The sequence below is a fragment of the Athene cunicularia genome (assembly GCF_003259725.1).
Source record: "Athene cunicularia isolate RWA chromosome 21 unlocalized genomic scaffold, athCun1 chr21_part1, whole genome shotgun sequence".
Taxonomy (NCBI): Eukaryota; Metazoa; Chordata; class Aves; order Strigiformes; family Strigidae; genus Athene; species Athene cunicularia.
In genome coordinates this window covers 6,067,676-6,089,033 of record NW_020799127.1, presented here as the reverse complement: position 1 = coordinate 6,089,033, position 21,358 = coordinate 6,067,676, and the positions used below count along the sequence as shown (strand labels likewise).

The 21,358-nt window shown below is 46.9% G+C and overlaps 1 protein-coding gene across 6 annotated transcripts in view; it reads left to right on the top strand.

Annotated features, from left to right (window-relative positions):
* The window catches only part of ACAP3 (ArfGAP with coiled-coil, ankyrin repeat and PH domains 3), a 100,113-nt gene that overhangs the window by 27,511 nt on the left and 51,244 nt on the right, over nucleotides 1–21,358 (top strand). For all 6 annotated transcript variants that reach the window (XM_026862538.1, XM_026862537.1, XM_026862541.1 and 3 more), the window contains 3 exons: nucleotides 16,367–16,424; nucleotides 20,053–20,172; nucleotides 20,690–20,743. In XM_026862538.1, the coding sequence (XP_026718339.1) occupies nucleotides 16,367–16,424; nucleotides 20,053–20,172; nucleotides 20,690–20,743 (232 nt within the window). The remainder of the gene's footprint in view (nucleotides 1–16,366; nucleotides 16,425–20,052; nucleotides 20,173–20,689; nucleotides 20,744–21,358) is intronic.

The window sequence follows — 21,358 nt, the reverse complement described above, 5'->3', positions numbered from 1 at the left end:
GCTTCACCTTCACTTTGTATGAACTGAAACTCTGCCCCTGAGAGACAGCAAAAGCGCTTTTCTCCTGCTTTCTCGCACTTCCCTTTGCTAATCTGCTCTTGCCTCTCTGCATGGTTTTCCTGGCCCCACTCCCTGACTTGCAGCATCTCCTGTTATTGTCAGTGTGTCTTTTCCCTTGACCACTCTCTGGCTCCCACCAATTTCTCAGAAATCTCTTTGTATTCCAGCTCTGGGTTTCAAACAAGCAGGCTGTGCATCTTCTGCCAAACCGTGTGTGTGCGCATTGTGGTTATGCATGTGTGTGGGAGAACGAATATTTAGGAGTAAAACAAAGTTTTCTCCACAGCAATAACCCTGATAGACTAAACAAAATCTTGCACACATCTGCAGTCCAGCTATTTCTGGTTGGAGGCAGAAGGCTTGTGCAGCATAGCGGCGTCCACCTAACATCTGCCAGTGGTGCTTTTTTTCCAAAACAACTTTTCTATGGAATTCTGGAGAGTCACAGGCCCTGAGTCTACCTGCCACTCCACACTGTTACCAGCAAGGTGCAAGGCTGCACTATTTTGCATAAAACAGATTTGTTTTCTAACAAAACCCCTCTTTAATCCCTACTGATGTCGGAAAATTTTCCTCTGCGTTGTTATGACTTGGATGTAGATCGGTGACAAGGTATGCAGCCCTCATTTTCAGTGTCTTAATTCATCACCAGTGCAGGTAAACAATTAGTACGTGATTTAAGGCCTCCGTTTAATAGGTAGACATTTAACGGTCAATCCTGCAATTCATCACCCACCTACTATCACTGTACATGCCGATTCTGCATATGTCCTGTCCTTCTGGCTTGGTATTAAGGATGGTATTTGAGGCAGGAGGGTCTGCTTTTGTTTGCTGGACAAATTCACCTCTCATGCTGTAGCAGTCATTCTATTAGGTTGCTGAGGATTAGGAGTTGATAATTAGGTTGTGATACTTAATTTTTTTAAATTACGGCTTCTGGTGACATGGGACCCAGAAAAATCAGAGATTTAATGGTGCCAGAGAAAAGCCCAGTAGCCACAGGCAAATGAAAAGGATTTTGTGGGGTTTATTCTAAGATATGTATTTGAAAGAATGTCTTCTGGAGTCACAGAGCAATGGAGTTCCATGGACAAGGATGTCTGTGGCATCCTTGCATTAGGCCGTACCAGAAATTAAAGAAACAGGGTGGTCATGCAGACCTCCAAAATACCTTATCCTCGGTTTTGTGCCTGGCTTTACTCTTTGTTTGTTTGCATAAAAGCAGAGGGAGCATATTTATATTTAGAGAAATGTAACGACCTGCAGTTTGACCTGCTGTGGCTTGGGGCAACAAATCTTTTCCTCACTTTGTCTAGGTTAGCCTGGGATACTCAGCGGTGATGAAAACATTTCATTTGTGGCTGGCATTTTTGTGGAACTCCAGCTGGTTAGGGTGCACACCTCTTGTGCTCTGCACCGAACTGCCCTTTTAAGCTACGTAATGCAGATGGAGACAGCCTACAAAAAACTGTTAGGGCTTCACCCACCCAGCTTAGCAAGAGGCATTCCGTGTCTTCCACCTCTCATCCTTGGGACAGCCAGGAACCCAGGGCTTTAAGTGTAGCAGCATGTAGCCTTAACTCCCTAGTTTATTCCTTGCTGAGCATATCTCTGGATCTAGTTTTGTCCTACTAGTGATACCAGTGCAACTGGTTTTACAAAGACATTTCTTCACCCTGATTCCTGTTCCAACTCAGCAAGCTGGGTGAAGCATGTGCTTAGCACTAGGCGTATATGTGAAATCCCATTGAATTTGGTGGGAGTGAGAGACAGGTTTGAAATCAAGTATCTGCCTGAGGACTTTGCATATGCATGCTGTTTAAAACCTAGCTGGCTCCAGGACTTTTCCTCTAAGCCTTGATGTTAACCCACCTCTGGTAGCTTTCTCACTGGCAAGCTATCCCCACCAGAGCATAAAACAGTGCCCTGGGAGTAAGTACTCTCACACCCATCACTGAACTGCTGTGTAAGCACGTGTGATTATTATTCTCCCCACCTTACTCTTTCCATGTGGAGCATGAGGCTGTCAGGCCTTTACTCACCTGCAGTGAAACCATGTGGTGAGACCTCAAGTGTTAGAAGCAAACGTTTTCCTCAGAGGGTCTCTCTCCTCCAGGTATCATGGTGCTGTGCCAAGGATCCTGTCACTTGCCTGTGCCTTGGGATTTTTCTCACTGCCAGAGCCAGCCTGCTGCCAGAACTGTACTGTCTGGGACAGTAGCTTCATGGATGCTCTAAGCGAGCCGTGCAGACAAGACAGGCAGTGTCCCCGTTCTGTGAAGACCACTATCTCCTGAGATTTCAGCACCAGAAGCCAGTTCGTTAAACAGACAGAAATCAGGAAGGAAATCGGTGTTTTCTAGTAAAACTGGACTTTTCTCCTTAACCTGATTAAGCAAGAGCAGTTCTGTGTCACTGGTGACTTGGCCAGATGAGCTCCTTTGGCATGCACTGGTTGGCTGTGTATAACAAAACCTAGATCTCAGCCCTTGGCACCTTTCCAGCCTGGCTGTGGTCTGCAAGCCAGCAGCCCTGTCCCAGTCAGCACGATGGAGCAACACAGCCTGCATCCCATCCTGAAACCTGCTCCCTTGTATGGTTCACACATGTGCTCTCCATTTGGAATTGAGCTGTGACTCCGTGTTTTGACTCATGTGAAGGACTAAGCTCCCTCTTGCTGCACTGGGCGCTGCTAATTTGGGGTTATTGTACCAAAAAGAAAAAAAAAAAAAAAAGATGAGAAACTGGAAGTTGACGCATTTAATAGGAATGGTGGATGTATTAAAAAAATCTTGATTTAATGAGGTAAAAATTCTCACTGTGAAGAGGGTTAGTAATATGTGAGTGTCCCTACACTCAGACATGGTGAGATCAATGCCACAGTTCAGAGCTCCTCACCGTAAGGGCCAGGAAGGAGCTTTCTCCTCTTCTCCAGTGACAATTAAACTGATGCATTATAGGAATTTCTTTCACTTCACTCGCAGACAGGTCACTGTTGGCATGACCAGACTGTCTTTGCCACCCTGTGTGGTGATCCCCGTGTTCACTCTCTACCTCAGTAAGTCACCTAGGATTTGCAAGCAACGCTTTCCTGGATGGAGAAGTGTCACAGGGTGTTTCAAACCTTGTTTTGCGCCTAGAAACGTTCTGCTTCCACTCAAGCAGCAGAGACTTCAGTTTGGGGATGGAAAAAGAGAGAATAATCTTTGCTCTGCTCTTGTTAGCATGTTGAAACGCTGAGCGGCAGTAGGAAAGGGGCAGCTCTGAAACTAAATGTAGCTCTGTATTCTCTACTTACGTGAACGCTACTGACTTGAAAGCCAGAGAGCAAAAGCATCACATGTGGCAGTTTCCAGCATAATTACTCAAAATCTAGGTCACTGTTTGCACTGTGTGGAGCATTTATGATTGGGAAGGCTATTGACTTGTCAGCACTGGGGATGTGTTAATATATCTCTGGCAATATTAACAGTAATCTGCTCACAGGATCTTTGATCCGAAGGTCTTTGTATGTGGTGCAGTTGTCATTAAGTGGAGTTCACAGTACAGCTTTGTGAACAGCTCCATTTTACAGATGGGGAGGCCAAGGCTGGGAGTGATTATGAGTTATTTTGGATGACACGACCGAGTCATTGCCAGAGGTAAGGATACAACCCAGGAGCACTGGCTCCCGCTCCGAGTCGCTAGACAGCGCTCTGCCCAGCCTAGTTAGACTCACTCTTGGAATATGGTGTTCCAAGGCATTAACTCCAGCTGCAGCAAGACTTCTCCACTGAGCTGTAAGCGCGGCAGTGATATACATACCAAAGAACCAGATAAACATTTACTTTTCCTTTGTGTGAGAGTGCTGCAGCCAGCAGGGACTGCGGGAACTCCCTCCCCCACTGCACACAGGCAGAAGGCAGGAGCTTGCAGTGAGGGATAAAGGGGGATAAAATCACCCGGGGACAAGGGAACAAGCTGCATTTCCCAGGCGTCTGAAGGAAGCAAATGAACCTGCTCAGAAGCTTGATAAGGATGGGTGAGAGCAGGTAGCAATAGGCTCAGGGGCTGATGGAGGGGCATGTTCCTTGGTGTCACCTTCCCCTGATCCAGGCCCCCATCAGTAAAACCAGGAACCCTCACGAGGAGAAGTCAGATGGGATTTCATCCTCCTGGGGCTAAACGCAGTTTTGCCATTGAACCACAGCGACAGAACTGAAGCTTGCACTTTGAGAACTTGCTGCTCAGGGATAGGATTTAAGCGTTGCTGAAGTCATTGGTCTTCTACCCAACTGAGTTTTAATCTAGTTTGTCCTGATTTGCTGTTGACAAAAGAACAAGAGACTCTAAGGCCTGAGGGAGTCAACATCAGTTGAACTGGTTCCTCTCTGGACAGAAAGAGGGACCAGTGAGAGACAACTGAGGACAGTGCTGTTCATGTGCTGTGACTAAAGCCAGCTCCTTTCAGCAAACAATTGAATAGTGGTAATACATGGGATCTGACTTTCCGCAGTTGTACACAGAGTTTTCAGTTACCCAGGCTGCTGCTTTTTGGTGTGCTCCCCCCACCACATGGAGAGCCTCCTGAAGAGGATCAGTGGAGGTGCGGAAGAGCAAAGACTAAGGGTCAGCATGCACAGAATTGGTGGAAATGTGATGGGAAAGTCTGGTTTGATTATAAATTGTTATGCAACAGAACTTGAAAGCAGTGCTGGCTGCTGATTTTGAAACGGACGGTGTGAGAGGGCTGTGCCTGGCCCACGGGTGGGTAGCTGGGGTGAAGGCCTGCTTAGGGGAGGTAATAGAGAAGCAGCAAAGGAGGAGCAGATGGCAGCAGCACTTGCTACCCCGACCATCAACCAGGAAGCCACTAAAGCCTCAGGTGCAACTTAATCCCAAATTAACACTCTTTAGCTCTAGGCATCCCACTGCTGCGTGTGTAACTGGGGGAGGGCAGTTTGTCTGGTGTGCATGGCAGGGATGAATTAGTGCTGGGCGTAATAAGAGCCACACTTAACTGACAGAGCAACAGGATTTAGTGGGTTGGGGATGGGAAGGTTTCCTGTAGATGGAGTCTGTTTCCTGTATATTCTTCCTGGCTTCTGGCTGGTTTCACTCCCCACCATCCCTCTTCCCAGTTCTAGGTTGACTCTTCCAACAGGAGTCCAGTTTAAGACCAGGACTCAGGGGACTTTGTGCTTATTTGCTTTTTGAAGTTCAGAAGGTTCAGTCCCCTTTTTTTGTGCCTCAATTTTCCCACCTAAGCTATAGAACATATGTGAAGCGTGAGAGCATATAAGGCTCCATTCGTTTTTTCAGAGAGCTTTTGGTTTCAGGAACAACTGGCATTAGTGGAGGGAGTCTGCGTTCTCATCCAGGGCAGCTCTTCAGGCCTTCTCAGACCCCTGTGGGACTGAGCTTTGCAGAACCAGCACCAACAAGGTGATTCAAATCTCCAGTGTTTTAACAAGTGATGTGTGTGCCTGAAGTGGCAGTTTACTGGCAAAGCTGCTCTTCTGCCTTGTGTGTGAGAGCGACAGCCTTGCTGTGGCTGTAGCCTTGAGAAAACATCTCACCTAGACTCTCTTGGCGTTCCGGTCCACACCCCAGCGGAGGTGGGATGCTGGTCGGGTATTTAATGACATTAGAACTTCCATCTCCAACACTATCCTGTACGCTCTGCTCATTATCCTCAGAAACCTTTGGCCATGCTTAACTATCTCGCAGCCGGTCCCATGCTATTTCCATAAGCAAATGCAAAAAGCCATGGAAATCAAGCTCTGTTTGGGAGGGGAAGCCGTAGCAATTGCAGGATCTGGTTGCCATGGATATTGTCACCATGGAGCTGTTGCCATGGTGCTGTCTGCTCACATTGACAGAGAGATGCAAAGTATACTTATTCTTTTAAAGTGAGGAGAAAGAACAGTGGATACTAGAGGGCACAGAAGCTTTCAGAGAGGTATTTAGGGAGGTTGGTAGCTACTTTGTTTTAGAGTTTTGCTGACTGCTGCCTATGTCAGATTCCTTATTTTTCCCATTTATATCTTACAGTAACAGCCAACAAAGGGAAGTGAGAATAATGTACTTGCTGTAGGGTCATCCACAGCAGTATTTCACCATGCAATGAAGGCAGCGCTTTTCTCTCTTGCAAAAAAAAATCAGTCCCAAGAGTGACTACGAGTAACCAGTGCACGGCTTTTACCCAACTCAGTTTAAACCTCCAGAAATACAGTATCTTGCAGAAGACAAGGATATGGAGGTGGAACTTAAAATCCCATCTTCCCCTGCAGGCCTCTTTGCCTTGAGGGAACACGCTCACCTTATTTTAATTTCTAGAGGAGGTCTGTGCTCCTTTTGGAAGGTAGTTTGGCAGCTGTCAGTGACCTTGTCAGGCTGCTGATGATTCTGGAAGAAGGAGTTGAATGAGAAACGACTTGTGTCTGTGCCAAACATCCTTGTCTAGTTAGGGGCAGAGCTAATCTCACCAAGAGAAATGCTGGTTTCACTCCATTTAAAATAAAACACTGACAGATTTAATAAATAATAATAACTCTGGTTTGCCCACCTACAGCTCCCGAGTCTGTGAACATTTTGCCACTATTTATTAAATCCTCCAAACTATCTTGCGAGAGGAGGAAGGATTCCTTTTCCTCAATCTTTTAGTAGCAATAACGGGGCACAGAGACTGTGGTAAGTGGTCTCCCATGGGTGCTGTGGCCAGCAGGAGTAGGATCCAGGAGTTCCTGTTTCTTGTCAGCGCTTTGGAAAGCCCATGTTTCATTCTGTCCCACAGCATTAAACTAAGGGAAGCCCTGAACATCCCTGCAGTGACATGTAGTGTAGGGCCCATAGCAGCCTGATTTGGAGCTGTATTAAACAGCTGAATGCTCCGGGTGGTTAAATAACATTGTCTTTAATCTGAATATGCCCGTGGCTCACTTCCAAACACATTAGGCTCATGAGGCGGTCCTTTTCCTGGCCACAGAAGATGTTTCTGTGGAGGAGTTATCACTGCAAGACATAAATTAGCTATTTTTTCTGGATTTGACAGTCTTTTTTTTTTTTTTTTATGTTTCCTGCTAGCAAAGTGAGTTTTATGCCCATATGCATGCAGCTATTCCTGGTGCAAGGTGGGTTTCTCGGAAATTACCCAGCCCACTCAACGTGTTGATCAGGTACAGCACAAGGTATAAAAGCACTTCGAGTGGGGTGCTCCTGTTTCATGTGTGACTCCTCCAAGGCAAGAGAGATTTGGAAGGGAGCGGGCCTGCGTGCATGCGAGCCAGCAGCTGGAAACAGCTGGCCCGCAGGTGGGGCAGAGTTCAGGGGCTACAGCTTCTCCTTCTCTCCAACTTGGGGAGAGATTTATGCACGGCAATACAGGCGGCTTGTAAGGGAGTGGTAACACGATGTAGCAGTTAGATCACATATGTAAGTGTCACAAATCAGCCTGAGTTAGAATTGGCACCGGTGGAGGTGGAGGGAGGGAGGCAAGCTCTCCGGAAACATTCCTGCTCCTGCTGAGCTAAAGGGATGTCTTCACGTTGGCTGCAGTGGGAGTTGGCTTGGACCCCACGTGTCCTGCTGATAGCACTTGGAGCAGGATCAGCTCACGCTCCGCAGAGCTGTGTGGCCCCAAAAGAGATGTGCCTACGTTTGGTGGGCACTTCTGAAAGCAAGAACCTCCGAGGTTCTTTTTTACATGCTGGCCGTAAAAATGCAGCGTTTTTGTAGATGGTGGATGAGGTAGCCTTTGTATATAAATGTGCCTTAGGGACAAATGAGCCCTTTACTTGACCAGTTTAACAACCTGTAATCTGGTGACTGCATGTAGAAAATAGCCCTGTGTTTTTCTGAACTTCAGTGCTGAAAAAAATAAATCTTTAGTCTTTGTATTCTTGTGCCTCAGTTTCCCTGCCAGAAAAGTGAAGAAAACCAAATGCACTTCCCAAGGAAGAAGGAGGGCATGTTTAATTGACAGCTTTGTGAGTTCCTTTGACAGCTGCAAGTATAAGTAGTTGCTATTATAGCAGCCAATAATTCGGAATTACATTTTATGTTCTTTTGGTTCTCTTCTTCCTATAGTTGCCAGACGTAACCAAGCATTTTTAGGTCATTTTATTGCTTTTTAATACCTAGTTTGGTGTTGGATTTCTGCCATACTTGCCTTCATGTAGAACACATGTGTGTTTGTGTCAAAAGCACTCAGTTAACGAAAAATGTCGAGAAAACCATGACCACTATTCCACCATGAAGAAAAAGAAATGTGAAAAATCCAGACAGGCCTCTCTGAGAAATGTCTGTTGATCACTTTGTGCCTATGCTGGTTAGTAATCTGATATTTTTTTGATGCTAAGGTTTATTAAACGAATACACGACTCTTCTTTGCTGTAGTCAGCTTGTCACCTGAGGATCCCCCCGAGCTTGCCAGACGTGGATTAATCACTGAATACTCACAGTGTCACCGTGAAGCAAATGTTTATCAATTTAGCAGTGGGGAAGTCAAGGCTAAGAGATGATTTATGTGGCAGCTAATAACAGCTTTGTTAGGCCTGCTCATTGCTCCAGTCACCATAAACCATGTCTTTTGTAAGTGGTGGGTCCTGTGCTTGGGTCACAACAACCCCAGGCAATGCTACAGGCTTGGGAAAGTGTCTGGAAAGCTGCCTGGTGGGAAAGGACATGGGGGTGGTGGTCAGCAGCCGGGCGAATATATGCCAGCAGTATGCCCAGGTGGCCAAGAAGGCCAATAGCACCTTGGCTTGTATCAGAAATAATGTGGCCAGCAGGACGAGGGAAGGGATTGTCCCCCCGTACTTGGCACTGGTGAGGCTGCACCTTGAATACTGAATACTACAGGAAAGACATTGAGGTGCTGGAGCACGTCCAAAGAAGCCGGTGAGGGGTCCAGAGCACAAGTACTATGAGGAGCAGCTGAGGGAACTGGGGGTGTTCAGCCTGGAGAGAGGGAGGCTGAGGGGAGACCTCCTGGCCCTCTGCAGCTCCCTGACAGGAGGTTGTAGAAAGGTGGGTGTCGGTCTCTTCTCCCAAGTAATAAGCGATAGGACAAGAGGAAATGGCCTCAAGTTGTGCCAGGGGAGGTTTAGACTGGACATTGGGCAAAATTCCTTCACCTAAAGCGTTGTCAAGCACTAGAGCAGGCTGCCCAGGGAAGTGGTTGAGTCACCATCCCTGGAGGCGTTTAAAAGACCAGTAGACGTGGCGCTTAGGGACACGGTTTAGTGGTGGACTTGGCAGTGCTGGGTTAACGGTTGGACTCAATGGTCTTAAGAGTCTTTTCCAACCTAAATGATTCTGTGATTCTGCTATTACTCAGAAGAGTCAGAAGCAAATGGTGACTAATGATAATCTAACTAAAAAAGGGGCCTTGAGGCTGCCCTCTCCCAGGCAGTGCCCCTCTGTCAGGATGTCGTTTTCCCTCTGGTTTTGTCCATCCTCCTCTACCAGCTCTGTTCTAATTGCACCCCAAGCACAGCTTATAAAATGCGGTTCTGGGCACCCACACAATTATACTCAGCCTCAGGTTGTAGTGATGCCAATGACTTAATTTCTGCATCAGTTTGCCAGTGGGACTCTCTTGCTTTGATCACTTTTTGGATGTGGGCGATTATTCTCTTGGTGATTTGTTAGGGACTGTCTAATGAAAGTGTGTAGAACTAAGTCACAAGAGGGGAAAAGGAGATGTGTTCTTGCCACAGACCCTGTTCTCTGATAGCAGTATAGCTTATTATTCCTGCCTCCATAAGATATAAAAATGCCCTGGGAAGATTTTTGTCACACACAAATCATGCTTCCGAATGGCTTCTTTAAAGGACAAAGAAAAAAAAAATCACAATGCAAAACCCCCTGGACTGTGGGGGATTGCTGATTTCTCTCAGCAAGGAAACTCAAGCCTCTTCTCTTTAGTTGGAAGGGCTCCGCTTCGCACTGAACGACTTGCAGATGAGATGGTGGATTGTTTTCTCTCCTCTCATGACGGAAATAGCTGCTGGAAAATAATGCTGGAAAAGCATTAGCAGGAAGAGCCCAGCATCAGGAAATGCAAAGGGCATCCAGCCAGGACATGACTATACAGCTTTTAGCTGCCCAGCAATTGGGACATTGCTTTTTTTGGGTGAAGAATCACTTGGTTTCCTAGCCAGATGCCTCCACCTGGGTGAGCGTGAGCATCCCTGTGTACACACCACAGCTGATGCCTGTGCCCGGGGTTTTCTGTTTGTGTCAGAAGCCACAAGAGCTGTGGACATGGCAGGTGGGTCAGTTTGGCTGGAATCCTGTGTGCCTCTTGCCATGCCTGTTCATGTCACTTCAGCATTCCTTTAGGATGGAGCAGTGGAGCTCAGCAGTGCTGAGGTGGCATTACTCATCCCTGTGGAGTTATTCCAGGTTCTCTCAGCTTGCTTGTGTAACTGAAAGGGTTTTGCCTTTTATCTGTGACACGCTGGTGGAACAGTGGGAGGATTTAAATTTGGGAATGAAATTGGCAGAGAATTCAGCCCAGTGCTTGTGTTCTGCAGTAAGCAGTTGCGCTGAAACCTATTCTTTCTCTAGGGCAGCATCATCAGTAAGCAGGATAAGGACATTTTGAACCCCAAAAGCCCAGGGATGGACTTAGACATGTTGGACCCTTGAAGGATGGGAAATCAGGTGTTAAAGAATCTGGTATAATCTCTTTCTCCAAGCTTTTTACCTCTTTGGAGCAAACGTGCTGGGCCTGTCCTGGCTGTATGAAGCGGGGCCAAGAAGGATCTTGGTTTATACTGGTTTAGCTCATTACCAGCCTGTTTGTAGTGTGTTGGGGCAGCACGGATCACGATGAAGTGTGTTGGCATTCAAGCACATCATTCTGGGGAGGGGCAGGGGTGAGTTTGTAAGCAAGGGAGTCAGCATCTCTTACTTCTAGATTTTGTTGCCTGGTTTCTCCCTTGACATCGCAGGCCCTGCAGTGACATCATTTGGTCAGGGAGGAGGAGAAGGTGGGGAAGAGGGAGGACTTGAACTGCTCCTAGTTTTGCACACTGCTGCTCTGCTCTAACCTTCTCCCAGCCCTTAGAGAACTCACGTTGCTTTTTCAGAAGCAAAGGGCCAGAGCTGCAGAAAGAAAAAATCCCTGGCCAACAAGACCAGGTGTATGGGGAAAGACACTGCAGGGTAGGAGTTAGGCATCAGATGGAAGACTGGGGTCCTTCAGTCTTCCACTTACAGCTTATCCAAGATGAATACATGGCTGCACTACACTTAACCACATCTTGGCCGCAGAATTCATCTCCCCAAGGACTCCATTCGGATATAAAAGCACCATATAACTGGAAAGGATGGATAAATGTTCATCCTTGCTTCCTGTAATGAAGCTGTAACTCCATTACAGTCCTGGAACTGAATGGGTCCCTGAGATCTCTGTCCCTGAAATCAAACACTTGGAACCTTTTCTATCAAGACTGTACACCATATATAAAATTCAAGTTTCATGCTCTCTTAAGCCATAGTTGTATTCATAGCTTAGTGGATACCAGACCCAAAATGTCTTCCTCCTCCACACAGAGTCCAAATATATCAACTCGCTTTCTTAGGTTATGATAAAAATGAGGAGTAAATGATAGATGCTCTCTCCACCTTCTGGCAGGAAATATGCTGCTAGACTGCCTTGCTACACTAGCCTCTAGCTGATCTCTGCAGATTAAACAATGGCTGCTGTTGCTTTCCTGAAAAGAAAAGCATCTCCAGAAATCCCAGCTTTTTTTTTTTTTTTTTTTTTTTTTTTTTTAGCTGGTTATTATGTCCAGCTATCAGAAGCATGAAGAAACCAAGTGGAAAAATTGAATCTGGCAGTAAGAGTGCAGTGCATTGAAGGCACACGACTTCCAAACCCAGAGAACAAAAATAGCTGCAAGAGAAAAAAAATTGCCTGAAAGAAGCTCTTTAATTATTCCATTTTTTTCAGAAGCTTTGCTCCAGGCACACCCAGGCTGCCATTTGTATAGGGTGGCCATATGCGTTGCAGTAAAGCTTGAGCACTGTGGTATTAGAGAGAAGGAAGCTGCTTTTTTGGCTGTGTTTTCAAAGAGCTGGTAGCAGATCGATTGTGGCCAGAGCCCTGGGCACAAGGGAGTCTGTACTTTCATAATGAGTCACCAGGATTTCATTTTCAGTCCGGCTGATGTGAGGATGAAGGAGTTTAGATTTCTGCTTAGATGCTAGAGGCTGCTCCCAGAGGGCTGCTCAAGGAAGAGCTTGGAAGAAGTGTTGGAGGAAAGCAAAGAAAGGACTACCCAGCACTTAACTGGTTCAGTCTGCTGGAGAAAGTTCCTTGGCTGTTGTTGCTATGGCACGGAGGACCGAAATCTTCATGATGGCTCTTTCTGCTGCTGCTACAGAAAGGCAAAGTCATTCAGCTGTGCTGACACTGCAGTCACCAGCAGCCCAGTGAATCTGCGTTTCAGGACACTGACAGAACGCCCAGTCTTCTAGAAGCCACCCATTCCCTTCTGGGTGTCTTAAGTCTTTATATCTTTCCTCTTGTGAGCAACACTGAGCATATTGCAAAGCTTTGAAATATTCTTGTGGGTGTTGTTTGTGCTGAAGATGGCCACATTGACATCTGAGTTTTCCCTAATTAGGGAGCAGATATTTGGTTATATATCTTTCTCTGGATTTCAGTCAATAGCAATTGTACGAAAGCTCCCTGTTGGCTGAGGTTCTGTTCAAAGGAACGCTGCAGCAGGACTGAAAAGTAAAGAAATTCCTAAACGCTAATAACCCATGTGATTTGCAAGCCAATGAAGAGGACGCTGTTAAATACACCTTCTAGAATAACCTTTTATGAACTGTCAAAGGGGCTTTACAGTAAGGTGTGGGTTTTTTAATTTTTGATTTGGGCAAGTCAGTGTCGGTGTCATGGACATCAGTTGTACACGGAACAATCGGGAAGAGGAAGAGAGGGATGCCAGGGCAGGTGGGCACTGTGACACAGCAAGGGAACAGAGTATGACATTTCTGTTGAGCTGAAGCAGAGGCCCTTGGTCTCTAATGGCATCAATCTGTTGTCTGACCCTTCAGTTAGAGTTTGGAACGTCCCTTTTGGCTGTATGGCTTCAGTGAGCAGCCAGGAGACCAGGAAGTGCGATGGGTCTTTAGGAGATGCTTGGCTAGTAGGACCTAAGCCACCGTCTATCAGAATCGTGGCAGCTTCACGTCACAGGAGTCCCCGAGTCAGGCCAGAGCTTGGAAGGACAGTAGTGGCAATGCTGTGGGCTGGACATGGATCTGTGTTTGTCATTTTCTGTAACGTTATTTATTGTGTTTCCTCCTTTTCCAAGTGCCTGCGGTGGGATGGAGAGGTATTTGTGGAAGGCAAAGGCTGGCATTACAGTGTCATCCCAAAACAGGGCTTATTTAAAAAAAAAACCCCAACAAAAGTGCAAAAAAAGAAATAGATGCACTATACTTTGTGTTTCTGCTTTTATCATAGAAACCTGCAGCGACCGGTTGCCTCCCTTTGCATAAAGGAGAGCCCTGCAACCGCAGCAAAGTCAGGCCGTGGGACCCTGCACAGAAGTATTCCTTGGTGGGGAGTTGTTTCCAATGAATTCCTACACAGCTATGACCTATACACAAAGATTTGCTCCCACCATGGCAGGTGCAGATTTAGTCTCTAGTTATCTGCAGTTTTGAGGAACTTCTGATGAAAAAGACCCTTCTGAACAGGCACAGTTTCTTCCTGTCTCGCCTGCTCTGTCCTGGTTTCTTGCCACGTTCCTGACAGATAAAGGAGAAGGTCAGGGATCAGGTACCCTCCTGAGCAGCCATGCTACATTACTGCAACGTCAGGGAACCCAGGGCTTGCTCTGTGCAGAAGCACAGTGCTCGGCTGCCCTCTTGTTTTGCTCGCTTGGCGTGCCTTTAGATGGAGGGTGTCTGTGAAATCCCTGTCTGAAGTTCTGGCCTCGCCGTCTTCGGCATTGAGTGTCATGGCAGGGACAAGGCTGTCTGGTTATCGAGAGAGAAGTGATGTGTGAGGTGAGGGAAAGTGTAACAAATATGCTTCACTTCACGTGCTCAGCAGGTAGCAAACTCTTTGTAAGTACATCTTTCTCCTTGCCTGGCAGGAAGTAGAGGAGCCAATTGTAGGCAGTAGTTGTATTTTTTTTTTTTTTTGCATCCGGTATTTTTGAATGAAAGCAGATTCCAGGCTGTCTTCTGAGATATATAATGGTGATTAATAGCCTAGCCTGTTTCCTCTGGATTTGATGTTCGGCTTATGTTAAGATGTAGGGAGTATTGTTTGCTGAGATGACATCAAGAGCTCTTGGATGAAGGGAGTAGAGACACATCCTTTCCTCACACAGCATTGGCAGGGTTTCAGTGCTTCTCGCTGCTCACAGAGCTGAAGAACATCACAGCTCATTTATGAACAGCAGACCTACCTCTTTTTCTCCTTCGGACTCACTTCTTAAAAGAAACCAGATGAGGAAAGGGCAGCAGCAGAGTCACAAGTGGCCTGTCAAGGGCCAGCATCCCCCTTCTGCCCTCCCTGGCTGGGAGCAGCATGGTCAAACCACAGGCTAGAAGGAATTTTTACTGGAAAGGGACATTGATGGAGGAGACACTCATCTGCTTGTAAGCAGTATCATCTGGGAACGGGAGAGCAGTGAAAGGGGAGGACAGGAGTCTCTCTGAAGGAAAGTTAAGGCTGTTACATCACGGTCCTTGAACATGCAGCCAATTTAGATTCAGCAAGACAGTTATTAGACCCACAGCCTTTGAGGCCACAGCAAATGTCTCACAGCTTACAGATGGGGACTGCCCTCACCTGTGTGAGGTATTACACACCTTTCCCATTGAGGAATGCTTAGGGTAGATGTCACTGAGTGTGCTGTGCTACTTGAGTTATGTGTAATCTTTGCAAGGTACGTATAAGTACCATGCTGTTGGCCAGAACCCTTCCTCAGCATGGCAGAAATTTAGATTACACCCCCAGCTTTGTGACTTTTTGAGCTTTCTTGTTAAATTTATCCTTCCTTCTCTTAGAAGCGTGTCCCTTGGTGAAGACAGTCGCTGTCTTCATCATTCACTAATTCACTGAAGACACCAAAAGCCTCAGAGGCACAGAGTTACCACATACTCCAGTGGTTCCTTCACCACTTTTGCTGTTCCCTTTGGTTTGTGGGCGTCCTGTCCTTTTGCTGAGATAGCAGTGTTGGTTCGTGGGGCTCTAAGTCACGTCTCTCCCCACTACTGTTCTTTCAGCTGGCACATGTTCAGTGCTGGATTTTTTTAAAGCCTGAGTATAATATTTCAGGAACCAACCTTTTAAATGACAAGCCCACAAACTTAAGAAGCTCCTTGCAGTGAAATTTGGGTTGCCTATCCTTGGTGCATAAGGGTGGTGTGAGGCTTACCACATTTCCAGGTGTGCGGTTAAAGAAACAACTGTCCAAGTATAGACATCACACAGCTGTGAGCAGCTCTGCAAAGGAACGCTCACAGGTTTACAGTGCTTACTGTTGGATTCTGGCCTCAGAAAAGTCGTTTCATACCACATGCCTCAGTCTGGGAATGCCTCTTGCAAATGGCTGATGTCATGTTACTGTTTCACTTTGGGTGGGAGGCCTGGTGACCTTTGCAGCTGGATTCTAATAGCCTCTTACTGTCACATCTGTCCAGTGACATGGAAAGAAAACAGATCCGATAAGCCTGGAGCAGATTTATCTGTAGGCAAGCAAAGCCCCACGTGTGTGACAGAGACTTACGGTATTCAACGACAAAAGGATCGAGATGTGTTTCTGCTTAAGCGATGGCTCCTAAGGTTCAAAGGATGTAGTTCACCATGCGGCTGTACTTGAGGCACAGTTATAGCCTAGAAAATGGGGTTTGGTTGGTACTGAAGCAGGCGATCTGTGCCTGATGCGAGTGGATGGCTAAGGTGTAACAGTGGTTATTGCTGTGTCACTGAGCATTACCACCGGTTAACAAGGTCACTGAATGAGTTTGCTGTGTACGACTGCCACAGCTCATCTGAATTTCTCTGTGACACCGACAGAAGATAGCATCATCTCCATCGCTTTTTCCAGCCCCGTGGAGTTCATTCCTGATGAGGAATGTGACCTTTCTGCTGAGTAATCCAGTCCCAAGCTTACGTAGCAGCAGGAAACTCCCAAGTGGGACGCGTGGATCCCACCTCCTGTCCACCACCAACACACAAACCTTAGTGCCCCTGATCTTTACTCACCCGGGACTTCCTGGCTTCCTTCCCAATCAGCAAAACCAATCAATGAATGATTTCTTTTTGCTGTTGTCATTGCAGGGCAACCATTGATGAAGTGGAAACAGATGTGGTGGAGATAGAGGCAAAGCTTGACAAGGTAAGATGGGGCAGCTTGGCGCGTTGGTTTGAAGAGGGACTGACTAGTTCCTGCTTAGGAATATGGCCCCACTAGCCTCCTCTAAAGAGTGAGCCCATCTCGGGCTGTCTGGAAGCTAAGGCAGAATACACTGGGCCTGTCAGTAGGACCATGTCTCCCTCTACTGACAGGTACCTGTCAAGGCCCCTTTGTGACTGCCAAAGTTGTTAGGACAAGAGGTCCAGACAGGCTCCTAATGCTGAATGATGGCCTCCTTGTTCTGGTCCTGGATCTCAGGGGGCTGACACTTCTCCTGTTGTGGCAAGTTATTTTGGTGCTATTTCCCCTCTCCACCAGCTGGCTTGTGATATGAAGCTGGTGGGGTAGGAGCCATGACATGTCCACGCAGTGTGGGCATCACTGTGTCAGCTCAGGGGTGTAAGGAGACACTTGCAGGTCAACAAGGGGCCAGATTCAGACTGATGATGGTGGCCACTGTCTGATGTTCGGCCAGGCTGTGTGCCACAGCTATAATCTGACACTGGAAATATCCTCTCAGGGACCATTTTGGCCATTTTGCATTTATGCTGGTGATTCCTGTTGGTAGTTTGGATCTAAGTCAGGGGCTTTATGATGGAAGGTGGCTTTTCCACCCTTACTCCTTTTAATGTGTGAGACATCAGCCAAGGTTTCTAAATGAGAACAGAGAGAAATGAAGAAGAGCTAGAAGAGCTGTTACTTTTTATCTGCGAGATTTCCCAAAGCTAGCGAGGGATAAAACTCCTACATTTGATGGAGAAATGGGCTTTGTTGAAGTCACAAGCCCTAGGCAAAGCTGTGTCCTATAAAACCTATTTACTAATCAAGCTGCTTGAAATGGTTATGTGCACAAGTTCACTAGTCTCACTGGTGAAAGCTGCAAAGGGATTTAGGTCATCTGTTTTTCTCTAAGCTGAGGCTCTAAAGACAAAGCTTGGGGTGAAACTTGCTCTGATGCTAGCACCACTGCTGTCAGTGCTCCTCGGAGTTAGACAACTTGGTGTGCCACGAACAACCCTGGAGCGAGGAGGGTGGGCTGGGAGCACAAGAGCTGTTCAGGACTCTCAGTTTTTTATTGTTCAGTGCTTTATTGCAAATTGATTTGAGCTCCTTTGGGTGAGGACTGCATTAAAACAATAGTCTCGTGCAATTTGGGTCTTCCCCTGGCAGCAGTTATGGGGTGACGTTCTGGTAGTGCAAAGTGGGTGGACATTTCATTCTCTTTGCATGCATCATCTCCCCTGTCAGCTGCAGAGACGACTGGTTGTGCAAAATGCTGGCTCAGTCACTGTCAGCAACGGGCTTATCAGGCCTGGGTGCAGGGCAAGCGAGGCTGGAGCTTCTTTGTGAAAAGCAAGTTCGAATTAGTTTCTCTGAGGGTAACTTTGGACAAGATTGATTCACCCTCGTTTCTAGTAAATCAGCAGCTTTCCTAGGGCTCGGTGTAAATGTTGTGCAGTGGTACCCAAATAGCTGGGTACTTCTTAAAAAGCAGCAAGCTGGCAAGGACTAGCTGTTTCTCTGCCTTTTACTGTGCCCCTGAGCACTTTAGTTTATAAATGATGAGGTTTTTCAACACCTGTTTAAAATGAAGGTAAAGGGCAGTGTAAATGATTCATCCAAGGGAACACCAAATATTTGGGCTCGATTGCTGTTTCAGAGAGATATCCTTCATTCTGCCCTGTGCTCCATCTGCAGAGGCATCATTGCTCCCCTTGGGAGTGTGCTTGGGCTGAATGGCCTTCAGCTACTTGTAACACGGCCACAAGGGTTTGCACAGAGGCATGCTAGAAACCGCCACGTTGCAGAACGGGCTGGATTTCCTTTCCAGAAGATCTGTCCAAAGCCCTAGTGTACGTCTGGCCTCCAGATGTGACAGGAACTGCATCTGTTTGCTTTTCTTCTCTGGGCTTGGATGGGATAGTACAAGTCTGCAAGCGTCCAATGCTGTTCTGTCAAATTGTGTGGACAGGAGAGGATGAGAGTGTGAACGAGTGAAAACTGTATAAACCGTGTATACACAGATATACCACATGTGACTATAGATGTATTTATACATTCAAATACACTCATATTTTTACAGAACTGCAGACAGAGGCAAGTAAACTTGTCCTGCAATGCATGCGTATGGATCAGACCCCAAAGGCTTGTGCCTGCATGATTAGAACAAGCACCAGGCCCCAAACCAGCACACCGTGGGGTTTTGACCTCAAGTCAAACTTGAGATGCACTCATGCCCAGCCAGGTGAGGCTGATTGACAGGGAAAGATTTCTAAAGCCATTTTTCATTAGTAAGATCAATATCCCTAAAAAGCTCCTGGATTTTAAGGATGGGAAACTTCAGTTCCAAGCGTCGTTCATTATCAGCAGGTAAAGTTTTTCACTTGGTTAAACAGCCTAGAACAGTGATGATATATAAAAAAACCAAAAAAACAATAAAAAATTCTGCTTAGTGGCCAGCCGTTACTGTTGCAAATCTCTTGGGTCTTTGGTTTATGGATTTATCTTAACATAACTTTTTACAAGGAGCTTTGGCTGAAAAGAGATAGGCTAATGGCCAGGAATTCTGGCCAACTAATGCTGGTCTTTACAGCCCCTTCCAGGCGTGCTAAGGCAGTTTTGCTGTAGCTAGGAAGTGACTGTTCCCTGTTCAATTATCCAAAGTTAATAAAGCCCGTGTAGAGATGTGTCCTTTTGCTGCAGAAAACTAATCCCTAAGTGAGGAAACTACCCCATTTTACTGCAAGTTCCAGTTAACTTCACTGGTAACTTCACTATAACAAGGCTGCTGCTGAGGATCAGTGTGTGTCGCTTGCTTAAAGTTGTTAACGTTTCTCCAGTCAAAGCTCTTTCCAGGTCCATCAGAAAGGCTGTGCTAAGTCACAGGCAGTCCAGAGAGACGTTCTGTAATCCCTCACAGTGCACCAGCAAAGTTTCCTTGGTCTGCAGAACTGGGGGAGTTGATTCATAGTTATGTCATCTTGATTTAACCTGTGTGTGAGGGAACATTGATTTTCACTGCCTGCACACAGCAGGCACAGCTTAAGCAGTCCTGCTCAGTTGGTTTAAGGAACACACGATACAAAAATGTCAGGCTGGTGAATGCTGGCTCCCCTTCATCCCAAGGTAAGAGCAAGAGAAGTCTCTACAGGTGCACAGAGCAGCTAGCTGGGCTCAGAGGCTCGACAGTCCCAAAGAGCAGCATGCTCCCAGCAGGGAGATTCCACACAGATTATCCCTTCCACGCAGCACCAAGGAGCCTTACCCCTCCCCAGTCAGTCTGTGTGATGAGGTCCATTTTATTGCAGTCCTGCAGCCTCAGGATAGAGCGAACATTTAGAAACCCACTGGAAAAAAAGGGCTGCCCGGGTTCATCTGTCCTCAGGGGATAACGAGGGAAATGCCGACAGCATGACAAACCCTGAGAAGTACAATTTGCATCGCTGCTCCTGCCACGTGCAGCGAGGGACGCAGCCACACCAGGAACACGAATGCCATCCTGTTCTAAAGCTCTCGGGCCGTGCTGTTGGTGCAGATTAAAACCAGCCTGTTTGCAATTCATTCTGATGTGATCAGCTGCCTATCTGCTCACACCTCTCTCCTCGTGCAGCTGGTAAAGCTATGCAGTGGGATGATTGAAGCGGGCAAAGCCTACATCACCACCAACAAGCACTTTGTCAGCGGAGTCCGGGACCTGTCGCAGCAGTGCAAGAAGGATGAAATGATTTCGGTAAGTCATCCTGTGGGATGGAGCATGGGACACAGCGAGGGCTTGGGGAGCGTTCAGCTTCCTGATGCTGTGAATGGACCGTATGCCCAAGATCCTTGTACTGTTTAAGTAGCCACTTAGCGTGAGATTTTATTTTTGGAGGAATGTAGAGACTGTTTGATAACGCAATGCTGGAAGGTCAGACTGCGATTGATTCATAGTTTGCAGGGAGAGCTGGACTTTTAAGAAGCCACAGTGCTGGCAAGGTTGTTGGAATCTAGGTCAGTAAGCATCAGTCATTTAGGAAACGCGGGTAACCAGCCTGCACAAGCAACACCTGACGTGCTGATTTCGGCACTAAAGTGGAAAGCACGGGGAGCCTATGGCTTCAGTGTCAGACGTTTTTGGAATGCCTTCTTGCCACATGGCAGAGCAGCTCTTGAGTCGCTTGATGAGAGTGTCTCTCAGCTGCTGAACCCCTGGGAATGAAGGGCAGCTGCTTCTACTCACTGCCAGTTCTCTTTACCTTATTTTGCAGGAGTGCCTCGACAAATTTGGAGATAGTCTGCAGGAAATGATTAACTATCACATGGTAAGATGCTGCTTCCTCTTGTCTTTTTGTATGCTGATGGCAACCTCTTTCTCAAGACACTGAGTAATGGTCTCCTGTGTTTGGCTGAGTTGACACTACGCAAAGGTGGGGTCCGTGAAGTCTTTCAGGTTCCAGTTCCTGCACCTTGTGTACTGTGAGAGCAGGAAAGGGCTTGGAGTTATTGTTGCCTCATGCAACAGTATTGAGCTGTGAGTCTGCGTGCTCACAATGATCAGTCCTGATACATCACGTATGCCAGGAGATGGGATTTCCACAGGCTTGCAGAGGAGGTACCACTAGGTGAAAGGGTATGTACTGTTGCACAGGTGCCTTTTGGCTCGTCTCAGATCAGAGATGCACAACGAATATGTAGAAGGGTGAGGTTAGAGACCCCTTCATCAAAGGAAGTGGAGAGTTTACAAAAGTCCTGCACTCCAGATGCCTTGTTCTTTGTTTTGGACCGGCAGAGGATTTTGTAGTGGGGACAGACAGGGTCCTGAGGAGCTCTGACAACTCAGGACTCTGGCTGTTAACCAGTTTGCATGTATAACCTTGTTGCTGCAGATTTGGAATGCACTCTGAAGCTTGGCATTCAGATTTGTGACATTAGGACCC